This window comes from Cherax quadricarinatus, chromosome 30 (assembly GCF_038502225.1).
Source record: "Cherax quadricarinatus isolate ZL_2023a chromosome 30, ASM3850222v1, whole genome shotgun sequence".
Lineage (NCBI taxonomy): Eukaryota > Metazoa > Arthropoda > Malacostraca > Decapoda > Parastacidae > Cherax > Cherax quadricarinatus.
The window spans coordinates 31,970,015-31,990,014 of record NC_091321.1 but is presented as its reverse complement, the minus strand read 5'-3'; the positions used below and the strand labels follow the sequence as shown (position 1 = coordinate 31,990,014).

At 40.0% G+C, this 20,000-nt stretch overlaps 1 protein-coding gene across 1 annotated transcript in view; it reads left to right on the top strand.

The window, feature by feature from the left end:
- bt (projectin protein bent) overlaps positions 1-20,000 on the top strand; it is a 237,117-nt gene that overhangs the window by 167,545 nt on the left and 49,572 nt on the right. Inside the window, exons 85-90 of the mRNA XM_070090071.1 lie at positions 1-195; positions 408-707; positions 1,711-4,362; positions 10,324-10,611; positions 11,093-11,780; positions 12,011-12,144. The exon at positions 1-195 is cut by the window's left edge and continues 693 nt beyond it. Coding sequence (XP_069946172.1) covers positions 1-195; positions 408-707; positions 1,711-4,362; positions 10,324-10,611; positions 11,093-11,780; positions 12,011-12,144 — 4,257 coding nt within the window. The remainder of the gene's footprint in view (positions 196-407; positions 708-1,710; positions 4,363-10,323; positions 10,612-11,092; positions 11,781-12,010; positions 12,145-20,000) is intronic.

Genomic DNA, 20,000 nt, shown 5'->3' with positions numbered 1-20,000 from the left:
CCAACTATGTGGTGGAAAAGCGAGAGGGAAAAGGGAACTGGACGAAGGTCAGCAGCTACGTGACCGCTCCCTTCCTCCGCATCCGCAACCTTGTCGTCAACAAAGAGTACGACTTCCGCGTGATGGCGGAGAACCAGTATGGTCAGTCCGACCCCTGCACCTCGCCCACTCCCATCAGGGCCAGGCATCCATTCGGTCAGTATAAACTGCCTCTTTTTCATTACTAATTACTATGTTACAATACTGTACTAAAAAACAAATATTCTTTATTTAATACTACTGCTTCTGTTTATTATTATTATTATTATTATTATTATTATTATTATTAATTATTATTATTAAAAATTGATAATAATAATACTTGTGGATATATATCAGCATGTGCTAAGTCTTCTTCCCTCCTACAGATCCGCCAGGCGCACCAGGTGCTCCACGTGGACTGGAGTCCACCGAGGACTCCATCACCATCCAGTGGTCGAAGCCGCGGCACGACGGTGGCGCCCACATCCAAGGCTATGTGGTGGAGAAGCGCATCGTTGGGGACAACACATGGACCAAGGCGTCGCATGCCATGGTGAAGGACACCACCTACCGTGTCATCAACCTTACCGAGCACCAGGAATATGAGTTCCGCGCAGCAGCCATCAACGCTGCCGGTCAGGGCCCCTGGAGCGACCCCAGCGAGAACATAAAGTGCATCAGCTTCCGTGAGTGTCGTGTTGTTTTGTGCCCACGAGCTGGTGAGCACGTTTAGATGTCACACACACACACACACACACACACACACACACACACACACACACACACACACACACACACACACACACACAAACACACACATTAGCCAGAAAGTGCCAGATCGCAGAATAGAGCTTATCCCAAATAATAGGAGAAAGCTTTTTAAAACAAAGAAAGCTTGTAGTTCAACTAAAGATGCAGAAAGGAAACAATAAAAATGTAAGACCATAGAGGAAACTATGATAAAGTATGTTAAAATATTGATTAAATACAGAAGTATGTAACGAAATCAATCCCAGAGGTAAGGACAGGGATCCAGGGATCTGTGAGGAAAGGCTACGGGAACTGAACCTGTGGTGATACACTAGAGGATAGAGGTACTAGAGAAGAAATGATAACAGCATACAAAATAAAGGAGGTAGATCAGTGGTAGAATAACTTACAAAATGTTAGGTAAAAGGACACGGATGCAACTAATGTGACATGTTGTTGTGGCAACGTTAAACTCTCCAGGAGTTTTGTCAAGCAGTTACAGCTTGACAAAGCTCCTTGTAAAGAGGTACACTACGGTACATTTGGAAGTTAAAGATGGCAGGGAGTATTTTGTAAACCTAAGGGCGGTCAGAAAGTGCAATGACCTAGACGAAGAAGTAATGGAGGCAGGTTCCATACCTGGTTTTAAAAACAGTTATGACAAGGCCCACGAGGGAGCAAACCCAGCTAGTGTTAAATGAAAGGTAGAGCCAGGAACCGAGACTCGCCCCTGCAACCACAGATAAGGAAGTACAGAGACACACAATTACACAAAGACATAAAAAAATCAGATTATAGAAACACATCTAATTTACTTAATTGTTTTTCAAATGAATTATTAATTTCATTTTTACAAATTAATTCATTATATATACTACATTTATATAAGACAGAGACAATAATTAATGTTGAAAAGTTAAATAACTAATATTTCAACAGGCGCTCCCAAGATCACGTCGGACCTCAGTATCCGCGACATGACTGTGATCGCAGGCGAGGAGTTCACCATCACAGTGCCCTTCATCGCTTCCCCGCAGCCCAAGGTCCAGTGGTGGATTGGACCCAACGAGGTTATTCCCGACGACCGCATCCAGTTCCACATGGATACCAGCAGTTCCTCCACTGTCTTCATCAACAAGAGTGCCAAGCGCTCAGACATTGGCAAATACACTATCAAGCTCACAAACACTGAAGGTGCAGATTCCGGCTCCTGCAAGGTCAATGTTGTGGACAGACCAACTCCACCTCAGGGTCCTCTGGAAGTGTCAGACATCACACCTGAGACTTGTTCTCTGGCCTGGCGTCCTCCCCTGGACGATGGAGGTTCACCTGTTACAAACTACCAGGTGGAACGCCTCGAACCCCACGTGGGCATCTGGGTCAAGGTATCTGCATTCGTACGTTCCTGCCACTACGACGTCATGGGACTTGAGCCTAACAAGACCTATATGTTCCGCGTCCGTGCCGAGAACCAGTATGGCCTCTCAGACCCTCTGGCAACACTGGATCCCATCACAGCCAAATTCCCATTTACTGTGCCCGATCCTCCAGGTCGCCCCAACATCTTGGATCACGACATCAATTCGGTGATCCTTACTTGGGACCGTCCAGCTTCCGATGGTGGCTCAAAGATTCAGGGTTACAAGGTGGAATACCGGGATGTCACCGATACCAACTGGGCGGCTGCCAACGACTTCCTGGTTAAAGAAACCACCTACACTGTCCACTCTCTCCTGATTAACCACGAATACGAATTCCGTGTGAAGGCTAAGAATGCTGCTGGCTATAGCAAGTATTCACCACCAAGCAAAAAGATCAAGATGAAGGGTAAATATGCAGTACCATCTCCTCCTGGTACTCCTGTTGTCACTAAGATTGGAAAGAACTATGTCGACCTTAAATGGACTGTTCCAGAAAGTGATGGCGGTTCACGCATCACTGGCTACATGGTGGAGAAGCGTGAGATTGGCAGTATCTGGATGAAGTGCAACGACTACAATGTTGTAGATACCCAGTACACTGTTCTTAATCTCACTGAAGGCTCTGATGTTGAATTCCGTGTATATGCCATCAATGCTGCCGGCAAATCTGACCCATCAGAGAGTGCTCAGCCTGTGAAGATCCGAGAAGCAGCTCCAGGAGAGAAGCCATTCTTCATCAAGAACTTGCAGAATACTGCAGTAGCGTTGCACAAATCGGTCACCCTGGAGTGTGAAGCTGAGGGTAAACCAACTCCCACTGCCCGCTGGTTGAGGAATGGCCGCGAAGTGACACTTGGTGGTCGTATCACCTCAGAAGAGCGTGATGGCAAATTCAAGTTAATTATCTCAGACATGTGGGAGGTAGATGAAGGTGACTACGCTTGTGTGGCGGCAAACGACGCTGGTCAAGCCACCTCTATCGCCCACGTTAAGATTGGCAACCCACCACGTATCACACAGATGCAAGATGCCCTGTACCTGCCCGAAGGTGACAATACTAAAATCAAGATATATTTCACTGGTGACCTGCCTCTTGATGTTACACTCACCCAGAATGGTCTGCCCGTGGAGGAATCTCAGCGTCTTAAATTCACTGTCTTTGACGAATTTATAATCATCTTTATTAAGGAAGTGGTAAAGCAGGACGCTGGTCAGTACACTCTTAACGTCAAGAATGACTCTGGCTCTGTCAGTGGTAACTTTATTGTATACATCACAGGTGTACCAGGAGCTCCAACTGCTCCTCTAGACGTTACCGACATTAGTCGTCACATGTGTAACCTAGCCTGGCGTCCACCAGTCTACGATGGTGGAATGCCTGTTACACATTACGTGGTTGAACGCAAGGACATTACTTATGCTAACTGGATTACGATCAACTCCTTCTGCAAGGACTGTGCCTTTACAGTTCAGGGCCTCACTGAGGGACAAGAATACCTGTTCCGTGTGATGGCAGTCAATGAAAACGGCATGGGACCTCCTCTTACTGGTGTAAACCCCATCAAAGCCAAGGCTCCTTACGATCCTCCATCCCCACCAGGTACCCCCAACGTCACAGAAGTGGGTGGCGACTTTGTTCACCTGGAATGGGACAAGCCTGCCCATGATGGTGGTTCTCGCATTAAGGGTTACTGGGTTGAAAAGCGTGAAATTGGCTCGAACATCTGGACGATGGTGAACCAGTATATCTGTCTGCCAACTCAGATCAACGTGTCTAATCTCATCGAGGATCGTCAGTATGAGTTTAGAGTATTTGCAGAGAATGACGCTGGCATGTCAGAACCTTCCACATGCTCAACATCTGTCAGGATCAAGGATCCCAACGCAGCTACTCCTCCAGAGATCATCACACCCCTTCGCGGCGTGATGGCCCTCCAGCACAGGAGTGCTACACTCACTTGCCAGATTTCCGGCAAACCCAGGCCCAACATCTCATGGTTCAAGGGTATGCGTGAGCTGTGCAACAGTGCCAAGTATGCTATGACACGCGATGGTGAGACCTACTCTCTGACGGTGCACGACGTGTATGGTGAGGACGAAGATGAGTACATGTGTCGAGCACAGAACTCTGGTGGCATCAGGAGCACCAAGGCCGATATCTCTATTAAGCGTAAGTTGTTTCTCTCTCTATCTCTCTCTCTCTCTCTCTCTCTCTCTCTCTCTCTCTCTCTCTCTCTCTCTTTATATATATATATATATATATATATATATATATATATATATATATATATATATATATATATATATATATACGTGCCAAATAGGTAAAATTTAGTCAGTTAGCAAGAGCTCATTTAAAATTAAATTCTTTCTAAAATATTTTCTTATTCGTTTAAAAATATTTTTTTTCGTTTATGTTAATGTAAAAATTATTAATTTTATAACAGAAAGACTATAGAAAACTTATCTAACCTTGTTATAACAAGCGCAATATAATTTAGCTTAATCTAACTAAATATATTTTAGATAAGTTTACAATAATTTAATAATAAACAGACACAATGAAATATATCTTTTTCATTAGGTTCAGAATGATTTTTGCAGTATTTTTGCATACACAAATTTTTGCTTCCGTTATTCGGTCAGAAGAGCGTTGCTGTTTAAACCAAAATCGCAAGTTTTACCTATTCGGCACGACATATATACGTTACGACCAAAGGCAAACTGAAATGACAACGTTCAGTAGTTTTATGAAGGAAAACCAAACCACTAAACTTATTTTCCCTTAAAAAACGATGCCATTACAAAAAAAAATTAATTTTAGTCTTAAAACACTTAAAGATATGATAAATTTATACTAAATGAGCTGCTTCGAGTAATAGACAATCCGACGGTAGAAAATACCAATAAAGGCATAAGGGGTACGAGATGTAAACAAAACGACAGCCTTTATTACAACGAGATGTAAACAAAACGACAGCCTTTATTACAACGAGATGTAAACAAAACGACAGCCTTTATTACAACGAGATGTAAACAAAACGACAGCCTTTATTACAACGAGATGTAAACAAAACGACAGCCTTTATTACAACGAGATGTAAACAAAACGACAGCCTTTATTACAACGAGATGTAAACAAAACGACAGCCTTTATTACAACGAGATGTAAACAAAACGACAGCCTTTATTACAACGAGATGTAAACAAAACGACAGCCTTTATTACAACGAGATGTAAACAAAACGACAGCCTTTATTACAACGAGATGTAAACAAAACGACAGCCTTTATTACAACGAGATGTAAACAAAACGACAGCCTTTATTACAACGAGATGTAAACAAAACGACAGCCTTCATTACAACGAGATGTAAACAAAACGACAGCCTTTATTACAACGAGATGTAAACAAAACGACAGCCTTCATTACAACGAGATGTAAACAAAACGACAGCCTTCATTACAACGACGTTTAGTTTTATGTACAGTATTATCACACAGAAACGTTGTTTCAATTAATTTTTTCTTCAGTGCCTTATACTTCTCGTTATTTCATCCAAGGATCAATTAAGCCATAAAACATTAAAGCAGACAGACTGCTCTATGATGATGTAAACCCTGGAGACGGACTCTATATTCAAGGCTCTGGGGCTGCTCTTACCTTCCGTGTACCATACCTCATTGCCTCTCATTCCCCAGAGTTATCATTGCCTCTCATTCCCCAGAGTTATAACTCTCAGCTTGCCGATCATCGGCAGCTGGGCCCGACGACATTCATATTCGTATGCTACAACATTTACATCAGTCAGCCCTTGCAGTCCTATTACGCCTTTGCAATCTTATTTGGTCACAAGGAGTTCTTCCCCAGCTGTGGAAATCCGCCATTGTTCTCCCTTTCCGCAAACCAGGCACTACGGGACATGAAACCTCCCACTATCGTCCCATTGCTCTTACCAGGCAGTTTGCAAAGTGATGGAACGCCTAGTAAATAGACGTTTAGTGTGGTATTTAGAGACACACAACAGTCTCTCCACTCGTCAATATGGCTTTCGTAAGGGACGTTCTACCATAGACCCCTTACTACGCTTGGATACGTATGTTCGTAATGCCTTTGCGAATAACCACTCAGTTATTGTCATATTTTTTGACCTTGAGAAGGCATATGACACAACTTGGAGGTATAATATTTTAGCCCAAGCCCACTCCTTAGGCCTTCGAGGCAATCTACCATCCTTCCTTAAGAACTTTTTAACTGACAGGCATTTCCGTGTTCGGGTTAATAATGTGCTCTCCCCGGACTTTATCCAAGCTGAAGGTGTCCCCCAGGGATGTGTTCTGAGCACAACACTTTTTCTCCTTGCTATTAATGATTTGGCCTATAGTCTTCCATCAAATATTTGGTCATCACTCTATGTTGATGACTTCGCTATTGCCTTTGCAGGCGCTGACTGTCACCTCATTACAGTTTCTCTCCAACATGCAGTCGACCGTGTTTCCAATTTGGCCACCACACGTGGGTTTAAATTTTCCAGCACTAAAACCCACCAAATTACTTTCACTAGACGCTCTGTCATCTCCGATCATCCTTTGTACCTCTATGGCTCCCGTATCCCTGAACGTGATACAGTCAAGTTTCTGGGCCTCCTCTTTGATCGTAGGTTATCCTGGAAACCTCACATTACCTCTCTGAAGGCAACTTGCCACAGCCGGCTGAACCTCCTTAAAACCCTTGCTCATCTTTCATGGGGAGCTGATCGTCAAACCCTCCTTCGCCTACATTCCACCCTTATCTTATCGAAACTTGATTATGGTGACCAGATCTATTCAGCGGCATCTCCTGCTACTCTCTCTAGCCTTAACCCCATTCATCACCAAGGATTACGTTTATGCCTTGGTGCTTTTCGCTCTTCCCCTGTCGAGAGCCTCTATGCAGAAGCGAACGTTCCATCCTTATCTGATCGCCGTGATGCCCATTGCCTTCGCTACTATGTACGCTCTCATGATCTCCGCAATCCTTCCATTTATAGAATGGTCACTGATATTAGTAGACATTCTTTATTTGTTCGCCGCCCCTGTTTACTCCGTCCCTTCTCTCTTCGCCTTCATTCGCTCTTGTCTTCTCTTCAATTACCACCTTTCTATGTACATGTAGCATCTCACTTTTCCCTACCCCCCTGGGAAGTTCCAGCTGTTCGAGTCTGTTCTTTCTCTCTCCCTTGCTCGAAAGCCCAACTGTCTACGGTCGCTTCCCGCTCTCATTTTCTTGACCACTTTCACTCTCATTCTCATGCCATTGCTGTGTACACAGATGGCTCTAAGTCTTCTGACGGCGTAGGATTCGCAGCAGTGTTTCCGGACAGCGTCGTACAAGGGCATTTACTATCTTCGGCTAGTATTTTTACTGCTGAATTGTATGCCATCCTTACAGCACTTATCCGTATTGCATCTATGCCTGTGTCATCATTTGTGGTTGTCTCAGACTCCCTTAGTGCTTTACAGGCTATACAGAAATTTGATACACCTCACCCCTTAGTCCTCCGTATCCAACTTTGGCTACGCCGCATCTTTACCAAGCATAAAGATATTGTTTTTTGTTGGGTCCCTGGTCATGTTGACGTACAGAGCAATGAACAGGCAGACACTGCTGCGCGGTCAGCAGTACATGACCTACCAGTTTCATGTAGAGGTATTCCATTTACGGACTATTTTGCTGCAATATCTTCCCAACTTCACACCCGTTGGCAACAACGTTGGTCTACTATGCTCGGCAACAAACTTCAGTCTATTAAACCGAGTATAGGTTACTGGCCGTCTTCTTATCACCAGTGTCGAGATTGGGAGACTACTCTCTCCCGTCTTCGCATTGGCCATACTCGTCTTACTCATGGATATCTCATGGAGAGGCGTCTTGCTCCTCTCTGTGAGAATTGCCAAGCTCCATTATCAGTCAGCCACATTCTGTTGGACTGCCCACTTTATCAACGAGCACGCAGAATTTACCTCTGTCGTCGTCTTCGCTCCGCTGCTCTCTCTTTACCTTCCCTTCTCGCTGATGGACCCACCTTTCATCCGGACTCTCTCATTGACTTTTTGACAACAACTGACTTACTTCACAAATTCTGATACCTTCAGCCCTTTCTACTTCAATCTCTTGCTACCCTCTACCCCCGTACTATCCCCTGCCCCGCTGTTTTCTGTAACCTACTGATCATCCCTCCTCCCTTCTGCCATCCAATACCCTCGCTTCCTTTCCTACCCTGCAGCGCTGTATAGCCCTTGTGGCTTAGCGCTTCTTTTTGATTATAATAATAATAATCCCCAGAGTTATCATTATGGGTTTAGTAATAGTAAATATAATAATAATCCTTTAAGAAATGAATAGGAAATACATTATAAATCACACAAACTTTCTTATAACTACATATTCTTCCTCCTTGGTCGAAATAAATGGTATAAAATATCGACACAATGTGATCCTTTATTGACAACGTTTCGCCCACATAGTGAGCTTTATCAAGTCACAAACAGATCTACCTATAAATACTCACGTGCCTTTCACCCAGGTAGATCTGTTTGTGACTGGATACACCTCACTGTGTAGGCGAAACGATGTCAATAAAGGATCCCATTATACTAATTAAGTAGTATAATGTGATCCTTTATTGACAACGTGATTCTTTATTGGTGTTGGCAGTAGCAATGTTGAAATATTGATTCCCATAGACACTTTGAGAGTGCTCACTAGTTAGTATTCTTGGACAAGTTGCAATAACTAAAGACTGCCAGAGACTATTGCGTGATCTTAGGCATGTGCAAACACAAGGACAATTATTATGAGTTATAATTATCACTGGTGGATACTTAGTTACTATAAATGATTTCTAGCTTCAAACAGAGGATATAAGAAAGATTTGACACATTGAAGTGAAAACGTGCTGTAGTGATATTAACGACAGCAGTATTAGTAGTAGGTTAGGTTAGGTTGGGTAAGATTTGTCAGGAAACAGTACAAGTGTTTCCTGTCGCAGGTCTTAGTCTTATGATCTGCCACTGGAGCTTTTGGTCATCTGATTGAGGCCTTCTGCTGGCTTACCGGTCCACCCCTTTAAAAAATATGTTTATGATTATAACCTTAACGGTGATTTTCTTACAACATTGCCTATAATTCATGCACAGTGATGGAGTGAATGATGGTGAAAGTTTTTCTTTTTCGGGCCACCCTGCCATGGTGGGAATCGACCGTGTGATAATAAAAAAAAATAAATAATATATATATATATATATATATATATATATATATATATATATATATATATATATATATATATATGTCTGCCGAATAGGCAGAACTTGCGATCTTGGCTTAAATAGCAACGCTCATCTTGCCATATAGGACAAGTGAAAATTTGTGTATGAAATAATTTCTCCAAAATCATTCTGAACCTAACGAAAAAAATATATTTCACTGTGTTTGTTTAGTATTAAATTATTGCAAACAATTCTAAAATATATTTAGTTAGGTTAGGCTAAAATAAATTGCGCTTGTTATAATAAGGTTAGGTAAGTTTTCTAAGTTCCTTTTGGTGCAAAATTATAAATTTTTACATCAACATTAATGAAAAAAATATATCTTTAAACGTATAAGAGAAATTTTTAGAAAGGACTTAATTTTAAATGAGTTCTTACTAATTGACCAGTTTTGCATATTCGGCACGACATATATATATGTATATATATATATATATATATATATATATATATATATATATATATATATATATATATATATATATATATATATATATATATATATATATATATATATGTGTGTGTGTAAGTTTTAGTTTAATATCAACAGATAACCTTGATACGCATTTATGCGCACCTATTTTCATTATTTATAAATATAAAAATGTTATCAGATCTCTTAATATGTTTTCTTTGAACCTGAGTTCGTGAGTAATTCATATAAAAATCAGCTGAAAATATCGAAAACATTGAATTATTACTACCTCATCATAGATCTGCTAAATGGCCTACGTATTCAACAAAACTGAAATAGGGAAAGAACTGCTACCATCTCATCAGGTAAAGAGAAGAGTAACATAATACTTGTTGTAATCCCACAGTGGCGCCGAAGATCAATGTGCCTCCCAGGTTCCGTGACACTGCCTTCTTCGACAAGGGTGAGAATGCTGTCATCAAAATTCCGTTCATTGGTAATCCCCGTCCGCGCATCACTTGGCAACGAGAGGGTGAGACCATCGAGTCCGGCGGCCATTACTCTGTGGAGACACAGCAGAGGCACGCCATCCTCACCTTGCGGGACGTCACCAACCTGGACACTGGCAACTACAGACTTACAGCCGAGAATGAGCTGGGCTCAGACTCTGTCATCATCAAGATCCAGATTTCAGGTAATTTATACGAAAGTGATTTTAAGCGATTTAGATTAAATAAGTATAGTGAATTAATGCATTTCTAAATGCATCACTTTTATGTAATCAGGAAAGCAAGTTACTGTTTTTTTATAATAAGGCTCAGATGTTTATGTATTATGGGAGGAGTTAAAGCACCATGATATCTTTCCACTAAAATTTTCTGAGCGTTTTTGAAAAGTAATTAAATTAGTGATTACGCTTCTAATTTATTTTACTTTATTAGTAACCTATACAATTTGCCCCTCCCCCCCCCCCAAAAAAAAAAAAATAAACTTTGTACTTAAAAGCACATTTTTAGATTATTGACTTCGAGTGTCAAGTGTTTCGAGTGTCAAAATTTTGAATTCTTTTCATTTTATATTTGTTCTTAAAAAGAAATTATCCTTCATCAAAAATCTTTTTTTAATATATACAGTAATCTTGTTTGCGTATATTGCAATGTGATATGATTATGCAGATCGTCCAGACCCGCCCCGGCTGCCTAAGGTGGAGAGTGTACTGGGCACAGAGTGTGTCCTCAGTTGGCAAATTCCTCTTTGGGACGGTGGAGCCAATATCAACAATTACATCATTGAGAAGCGGGAGCTGCCCATGGAGTCGTGGATCAGATGCTCCAACACCCGCCTCACCACTGCTCAGATCAAGGGGCTGAGTCCTGGCCACAAATACCAGTTCAGGGTGTATGCGGAGAATGTGTACGGCCGCTCCGATCCATCCACGGTCACAAGCATAGTGGAGACTCCTGCTCCTCTCACCAAGAAACCCAAGAAGAAGGAATACGAAGTGGATGAGACTGGCAAGAAGATCCGCGGTAGAAAGGAATCCGTTGACGACTATGATCAGTTCGTCTTCGACGTCTACTCTAAATACGTCCCACAACCTGTTGATATTAAGCATGACTCTGTCTACGAATACTACGATATCCTCGAAGAGATCGGCACAGGCGCCTTCGGTGTCGTCCATCGTTGCCGAGAACGTAAGACAGGCAATATCTTTGCTGCCAAGTTCATCCCTGTCGCGTCTGCAATGGAGAAGGAACTTATCCGTAAGGAGATTGACATCATGAACCACCTCCACCATCCTAAGCTCATCAACCTTCACGACGCCTTTGAAGACGATGACGAAATGGTTTTGATCTTCGAATTGTAAGTGCTTGAAGTTGTGATAGTTTACCTCGTCAATACAGTTGTATGATATGAAGAGTTCGTTTATATGCTTTGATTAGATCATTAATTTACAATAATTATAAATTAATGCACAGTTTCTGAAAAAGTTCACATGCTGACCCTCGATTTTTCCATAAACACTTTGATTTTCAAACTTCCTTCGCTCATATTAAAATACTTTCATAGCATGTTGTTGCTTGACTCTTTAGCTTGTCTGGAGGCGAACTCTTTGAACGAATCACAGCTGAGGGCTACGTTATGTCTGAGGCTGAGGTTATTAACTACATGCGCCAGATCTGCGAAGGTGTCAAGCATATGCACGAAAAGAACATCATCCACCTGGGTGAGTAGTCAGTGCCACGTCTAGTTCGCTGCTTCATCACTTCCCCATTGCCAAAATATAATGAAACCTTCAAATGATAATAAAAAATCACCTAATCTGACTTACTCTTTGCCCATTTTTTCAGGTCCCCTATATAATTTCTAGTTTCGTTTTCGTTGCAAGAATAAAGGAAAATTTCCTATCTCATTAAATCCAGCTTATGCACTAGGTAACAATTAAATGATAGTATAACGTCTATGGCTTTTGACGACTGAAAAAAAAAACAGGATATTAAATAGGTCGCCTCGGCCGTTCGTTTACCGAGTACGGTATATACGGCGTCATTGTGAAGAAAACAAAGGCCACTGAGCGTTTAGTCGCATATTGATACGTGAGGCCATATTGTCCTGGATTTGCTAACTGAAGAGCTCTTCAGGGAGACCAGTAGGTGCGTGTGGAGACTGTGAAGAGTAAGAGATCCTAGACGACAACCGATGTCATTCCCGAGTGTATTTGTGTATTTTGAAGTATCCTTGTTTGGCAAATGCATTGCCAACCCTCTCTCTCTCATATATATATATATATATATATATATATATATATATATATATATATATATATATATATATATATATATATATATATATATATATATATATATATACGTGTGTGTGTGTGTGTGTGCAATAAGATCAGAGTAAACAGGTGATATCACAATATACAGAACAACCACTGTGACAAAATAGCGAAATTAATTCCAAGCGCATTCGTGACTTCTCACATTATCAAGGAACTATAAAAATAAAAGGTTAACAGGAAGGCATATAAGGACGAGACTACACCTCGCTGCCACGCCAACAACAATATATGTATATATATATTTCTTCCTGCCTTACCCCTTACTGTCACGAGATAATCTTTAATTATACTGTCTGTCACTTTCCTTGGTTTATATAGCTGCACTGTGCTGTTGGCTCTATCATGAAATAAGTGTGCCGAATTTTGGCTTAAATAGCAACGCTCTTCTTGTTGAATAAGGCAAGCAAAAATTTGTGTATGCAATAATTTCACAAAAATCATTCTGAACCTAACGAAAAAATTATATTTCATTGTGTTTGTTTATTAAATTATTGTAAACTTATCTAAAATATATTTATTTGGATTAGGCTAAATTAAATTGCCCTTGTTAAGGTTAGATAAGTTTTCTAAGGTACTTTTGATACAAAATGAAAAAAAAAAAGATATCTTTAAACGTATAAGAGAAAATTTTAGAATGGACTTAATTTCAAATGAGTTCTTGCTAATTGACCACTTTTACCGTAATATTGGGCACGAGTGTAATACGGAAGCCTGTACTTGTTTTACATGATGGTAGGATTGCTGGTGTCTTTTCTCTGTCTTATAAACATGCAAGATTTCAGGTTCGTATTGCTACTTCTATTAACACTTAAGTCACACTTCACATGTATGTACATGCATATATATATATACACACCCCTCTGGGTTTTCTTCTATTTTCTTACTAGTTCTTGTTCATGTTTATTTCCTCTTATCTCCATGGGGAAGTGGAACAGAATTCTTCCTCCGTAAGCCATGCGTGACGTCAGAGGCGACTAAAATGCCGGGAGCAAGGGGCTAGTAACCCCTTCTCCTCTATATATTACTAAATGCAAAAGGAGAAAGTTTCGTTTTTTCTTTTTGGGCCACCCCGCCTCGGTGGGATACGGCCGGAGTGCTGAAATATATATATATATATATATATATATATATATATATATATATATATATATATATATATATATATATATATATATATATATATATATATATATATGGCAATTTAAGCCATCTTGGCTTAAATAGCAACGTTCATCTTGCCATATAGGACAAGCTAAAATTTGTGTATGCAATAATTTCGCCAAAATCATTCTGAACCTAACGAGAAAAACCTATTTTATTGTGTTTGTTTAATACTAAATTATTGTAAACATATTTAAAATATATTTAGTTGGGTTAGGCTAAAATAAATTGCTCTTGTTATAATAAGGTTAGGTAAATTTTCTAAGATTCTTTTGGTGCAAAATTTAATTTTTTTACATTAACATTAATGAAAAAAATAAATCTTTAAACGTATACGAGAAATTTTCAGAAAGGGCTTAATTTTAAATGAGTTCTTGCTAATTGACCAGTTTTACATATTCGGCATGACATATATATATATATATATATATATATATATATATATATATATATATATATATATATATATATATATATATATATATATATATATAAATATATATATATATATATATATATATATATATATATATATATATATATATATATATATATATATATATATCGTGCCAAATAGGTAAACTTGGTCAATTAGCAAGAGCTCATTTAAAATTAAGTCTTTTCTAAAATTTTCTCTCATACGTTTAAAAATATATATTTTTTCATTTATATTAATGTAAAAATTAATAATTTTGTGCCAAAAGACCCTTAGGAAACTTACCTAACCTTATAACAAGTGCAATATAATTTAACCTAATCAAACTAAATATATTTTAGGTAAGTTTACAATAATTTAATAATAAGCACAATGAAATATATTTTTTTCGTTAGGTTCAGAATGATATTGCGAAATTATTGAATACACAAATTTTCACTTGCATTATTCGGCAAGAAGAGCGTTGCTATTTGAGCCAAAATTGCAAGTTTTACCTATTCGACAGGACACACACACACACACACACACACACACACACACACACACACATATATATATATATATATATATATATATATATATATATATATATATATATATATATATATATATATATATGTGTGTGTGTGTGTGAACATTATAAATTTATAGATTTGAGTTTTTCGTGAGCCATTTCTTTCAGTTGCAAAACACCTCACCACCCGCTTAATTGAAACTGGCCCTTGTTTCTCCTCCCCTACCTGCAAATTGCAATAACAACATCCTTGCCACTTTCAGTACCCAACCCCAGCCCAGTTACAATACTCCTCAGTGCCCGCAACCTGCCCGTTTTACAAATTTTACTTTCTATTAACGCATTTTATATCTGTATATTATTCAGTGTGCCCAACAACTTTCTCAGGGCTGCCATCATCAGCACGATGTTCTGTTTCTCGTTATATTGCCCTTAGACTCTTTGTGTGTCATTATAAATAAACGTAGGCTGTAGAAGCAGCAGCCACTCAAGGCAGAGAGAGTGCGCCTTGATGTACTGGGATAGCGCACCTTGTACAGTCGTAAGAAACAGAGCCAAGTATTCGCTGTCTTGCTCCTTCTTCTTCCCCTCCTTCACATAACTCCAATATTTTACAGGCAAATGATCGGAGCAGAAACTGTTCATGTTACCATCTATTTTCTGTTGCTTCTTCTTAAAAATGAGATATTTTATTGGAAAGAGAGAGAGAGAGAGAGAGAGAGAGAGAGAGAGAGAGAGAGAGAGAGAGAGAGAGAGAGAGAGAGAGAGAGAGAGAGAGAGAATGAGAGAATTTCCTTTTTCTAATTACCTACTTTTTAGGATTAGGAGTAAGACACTGCCTTTGGATTTTTTCCCCAAGAAGCGACTGACAACAGTTGGCTAGCACCCAGGTACTTCTTTACTGTTAAGTAAACTAGCAGAGTAGGTGTTAGCAGACTTGACAGTACGTGTATGTTTTACTTTACCTGGGGATCAAACCCGAGACCTCTTGATTCTTCACCGAACACTCTGAGTCGAACCACTAGCTACATGTCACAACTGTGTGTGTGTGTGTGTGTGTGTGTGTGTGTGTGTGTGTGTGTGTGTGTGTGTGTGTGTGTGTGTGTGTGTGTGTGTGTGTGCGTGTGTGTGGGTGTGTGGGTATGTGTATTTTATATATGCCTATTTTTTCTCTTGGCTGGTTGACGGCTCTCCTGTAAAGGCTCTTTCTCTCTCAGCGGCTGTAAGACATGTCCTCACTAATATTAAGAGGGATCGACCCCAGGTGAATCCAAGTGTACCCAAGAAATCTCCAGCAGATTATACTATCAGATTACAACACTGAGAGTTACAGAAGTGATCCCAAAACATTTTTAGGTAACACCAGTGAGTGTCTAGGGAACGTCATTTGAAAAAAAAAAAAAACAAGAAATTAATCAGACGCAAATGAGCAGTACGAAAACAAGTGCTGGAATACAATGGAAGATTCAGAAATAACTTGTAATTAATGCAAAATTATATTACTAGCTCGAGTCTTCTTAGAAATTTAGAAGAGCCGGAAATTAATGTGCCACTTAAAGAGAGTAGAAAATATTACTTTGCAAAAAAAGACTTAACGATAAGTGAAATCTTAGTTCAATCTTTTATTAACTTTTGTGAAGCATTAATTAAATATGAATGATGAAATATACAGTAGAGTATTAAGGTCACTGATGAAATACACAGTACACTATAAAGGTCACTGATGAAATACATAGTACACTATAAAGGTCAGTGATGAAATAAATAGAACAGTATAAAGGTCACTGATGAAATACATAGTACACTATAAAGGTCACTGATGAAATACATAGTACACTATAAAGGTCAGTGATGAAATACATAGTACACTATAAAGGTCACTGATGAAATAAATAGAACAGTATAAAGGTCACTGATGAAATACATAGTACAGTATAAAGGTCACTGATGACGTACATAGCATTTCATCAGTATTTAGAAATTTGTGACATACGACACAGTCAGCTTCAAATTGCATTGTTAAATGAAAATTGAATGAATAGTCTTGACCTTCATTTTCCATACATTCCCCATCCCCACACCTCCCCCTTCCCCATAAATTCCTCTTTCCACGCTTCATCCCCTCCCCATACATCTTCCCCTCCTTACACCATCAACTCTCCCGCAACATCTCCCTCACATACCCACCCCCACCATCCCATTCGACACTCCATCCTTTTTCCCACATTATGGCTTCATCACTATCCCCTCCCCTACACTATCTCCACCCTCACCTCCCCTACACTATCTCCCTCACCTCCCCTACACTATCTCCACCCTCACCTCCCCTACACTATCTCCCTCACCTCCCCTACACTATCTCCCTCACCTCCCCTACACTATCCCCCTTACCTCCCTTACACTGAGTGCGGGTGGGTGTGAACTGGACCTGACTAGCTTGTGCTACTAGGTCAGATTCCGTGCTCCTTCCTTAGGTGAATGTGACCTGACCTCATTAGGTTGGGGCATTGGTTTAAGCCGGTAGGAGACATGGACTTGCCTCGCATGGGCCAGTAGGCCTGCTGTAGTGCTCCTTCTTTATGTTCTTATCTCCTCCCTCACCTTCCCTTCCTCGCGGTCACCCTCCCCCGCCCACACACGTCTCGAAATCAGATAACATTAAGGTTGAATATGGATAAAAATATCAACGTGAGTTTTGAGGTAATATGCAGATCTAGGCAGGCTCCTCTCTCTAATTTTTGACACTTCACCGTGAGGGCGTAAAACAAAAGTTATCTATAAACTGACTTACATAATAACAGTCTTCAAAGAACGTAATATTAAGGCGCCTTTACACTATAAGTCTATCTCACCAACAAGTTTTATTGATAAAATAATGGATAAAAACAGTGGACAGAAACATATGTATTAAGAATTTAAGAAACAAATTACGGAGACAGACATAACAGCGTTGTTAGTCAAGAAAGAAGAGGGAAATGAGCATCAAATGATACACTGAAATAAATGGAAGATTTCGGAGCACTATCATCAAGCGAAAAACATTAAAATGAAATGGTGCAGAAAGGATTTTATGAAATATTTATATATAAGAAGCGTTAGATAACTTAAGTGAGATGCAAGAAGTATCAGTATATGTTGCAGTTAAGAGAATCTTGAGAAATTATTATGACACATTTAATACTGAAGATTGGAAATCAGTACAGATACGTAATGTTTTCTTATCCCGTGTATGTAACCTGCTATATACCTAGTATACAGATATCTGGTGTATGCTTACCTGGTGGACATACACTTGGCGTACACACATCTGATGTACACACACTTGGTGTACACTCACCTAACATACACACACATCTGGGTTATACACCCGGTGTACACAAACACTTGGTGTACACAGTATCTGTTGTGCGCTGTTTCCAAGACTAGCAGTTAGCCCAGAAGAGATGAGAAGTAGACGGTGTGTACAACCTTGCCTGACCTAGGGTAGTCCCATGACCTGACTTGACCTTAGGCTAGGGTACTGACCTTTCCCTATTCCTTGGCAGTTCAGTGGCCTATCATGACCTTAGGATGTTGTCCTGAGTTTCGCATGGCTTTTGGATAGTGTCTTGACGTGGCCTAACCTATGAATGTTGAACTAACCTCTGGGTAGTGTCTTAAACTGAGTTAACCCATGGATGTTGTTCTAGTCTAGTGTAGCCTTTGGGTTGACTCTAGACTTAACTTAAAACATTAATGTAATTTATATAAAGGGTATACAAAACCCGACATGTAGATGAATAAGACACATGTGTAACATTTAGATATCTTTACTGTGGAGACGTATCGTCAATCAGTGGCTTTATTGATTCAATACTGACGGTGAAACACGTGAAGGAGTTTGAAATGATCAGTCCTTCTGCCTCGAGTATAGGTGTTCTCTCCAACTTTCTTGCTGAATCTGATTCTACAAGACTGTTTGACTAAACAACCCCTTCCCCCCCCTTTTCAAGGCAGAGGAACTGATTACCTTAAACTACTTTGCGTCTTCCACCGTCTCCAACAGATTTGTCAAGGCTGAGGTCCTGATCTTCTCAAACTACCTCATGTTTGTTGAATTAGACACATGTGCAACTCTTGGGTATCTTTATTGAGGAAACGTTTCGCCACACAGTGGCTTCATCAGTCCATACAAAGGAGAAACTTGAAGAACAGGAGGAGAATGAGGTAATCAGTCCCTCCTGTTCTTCAAGTTTCTCCTTTGTATGGACTGATGAAACCACTGTGTGGCGAAACGTTTCCTCAATAAAGATACCCAAGAGTTGCACATGTGTCTAATTCAACAACATGTCGGTTCTCTGAACCATTCATCTACATACCTCATGTCTACCACCTCCTGCAGTGTAACTCTATCGGATTGATAAAATCACTGGTTAGCGAAACCAGTGCTGTTCTTCAACTCTATATATCGCTGGTTGGGTTTCATTTAGATTATGCTGCACAGTTCTGGTCACAGTATTACAGAATGGATATAGATGCACTGGAAAACGTACAAAGGAGGATGACAAAGTTGATCCCATGAATCAGAAATCTTGTGTTGAATGGTTTTGAAAACCGACAAGTTGAAGAATTGAGACACTTATGCAACATATGGGAATCTTTATTGAAGAAACGTTTCGCCACACAGTGGCTTCATCAGTCCAATACAAAGCAGGAAGGTATAAGGAGAGGAGGAGTTTGAGGTAATCAGTCCCTCAGCCTGGAGTTGATGTGTTCAGCCAATCAATCTTGTAGAAAGTACAGCACAGGGTCGTAGACGTGGCTTATATACTGCAGTCAGGTGAGGTGAAGCAGGAGGCGGCGGGGTCATAGTGGTACCATCCACTAGTCTAAGTAGGTCTTCGTCCAAAGGTTGAGCAAGTTTTGAAGAATTCTTTGCATCAAGATCCCATGATGATGCAGCGTCTGACAGTGCTACGGCCCTGTGCTGTACCTTCTACGAGATTGATGGACTGAACACATCGACTCCAGGCTGAGGGACTGATTACCTCAAACTCTTCCTCTCCTTACACCTTTCTGCTTTGAATAGGACTGATGAAGCCACTGTGTGGCGAAACGTTTCTTCAATAAAGATTCCCATATGTTGCA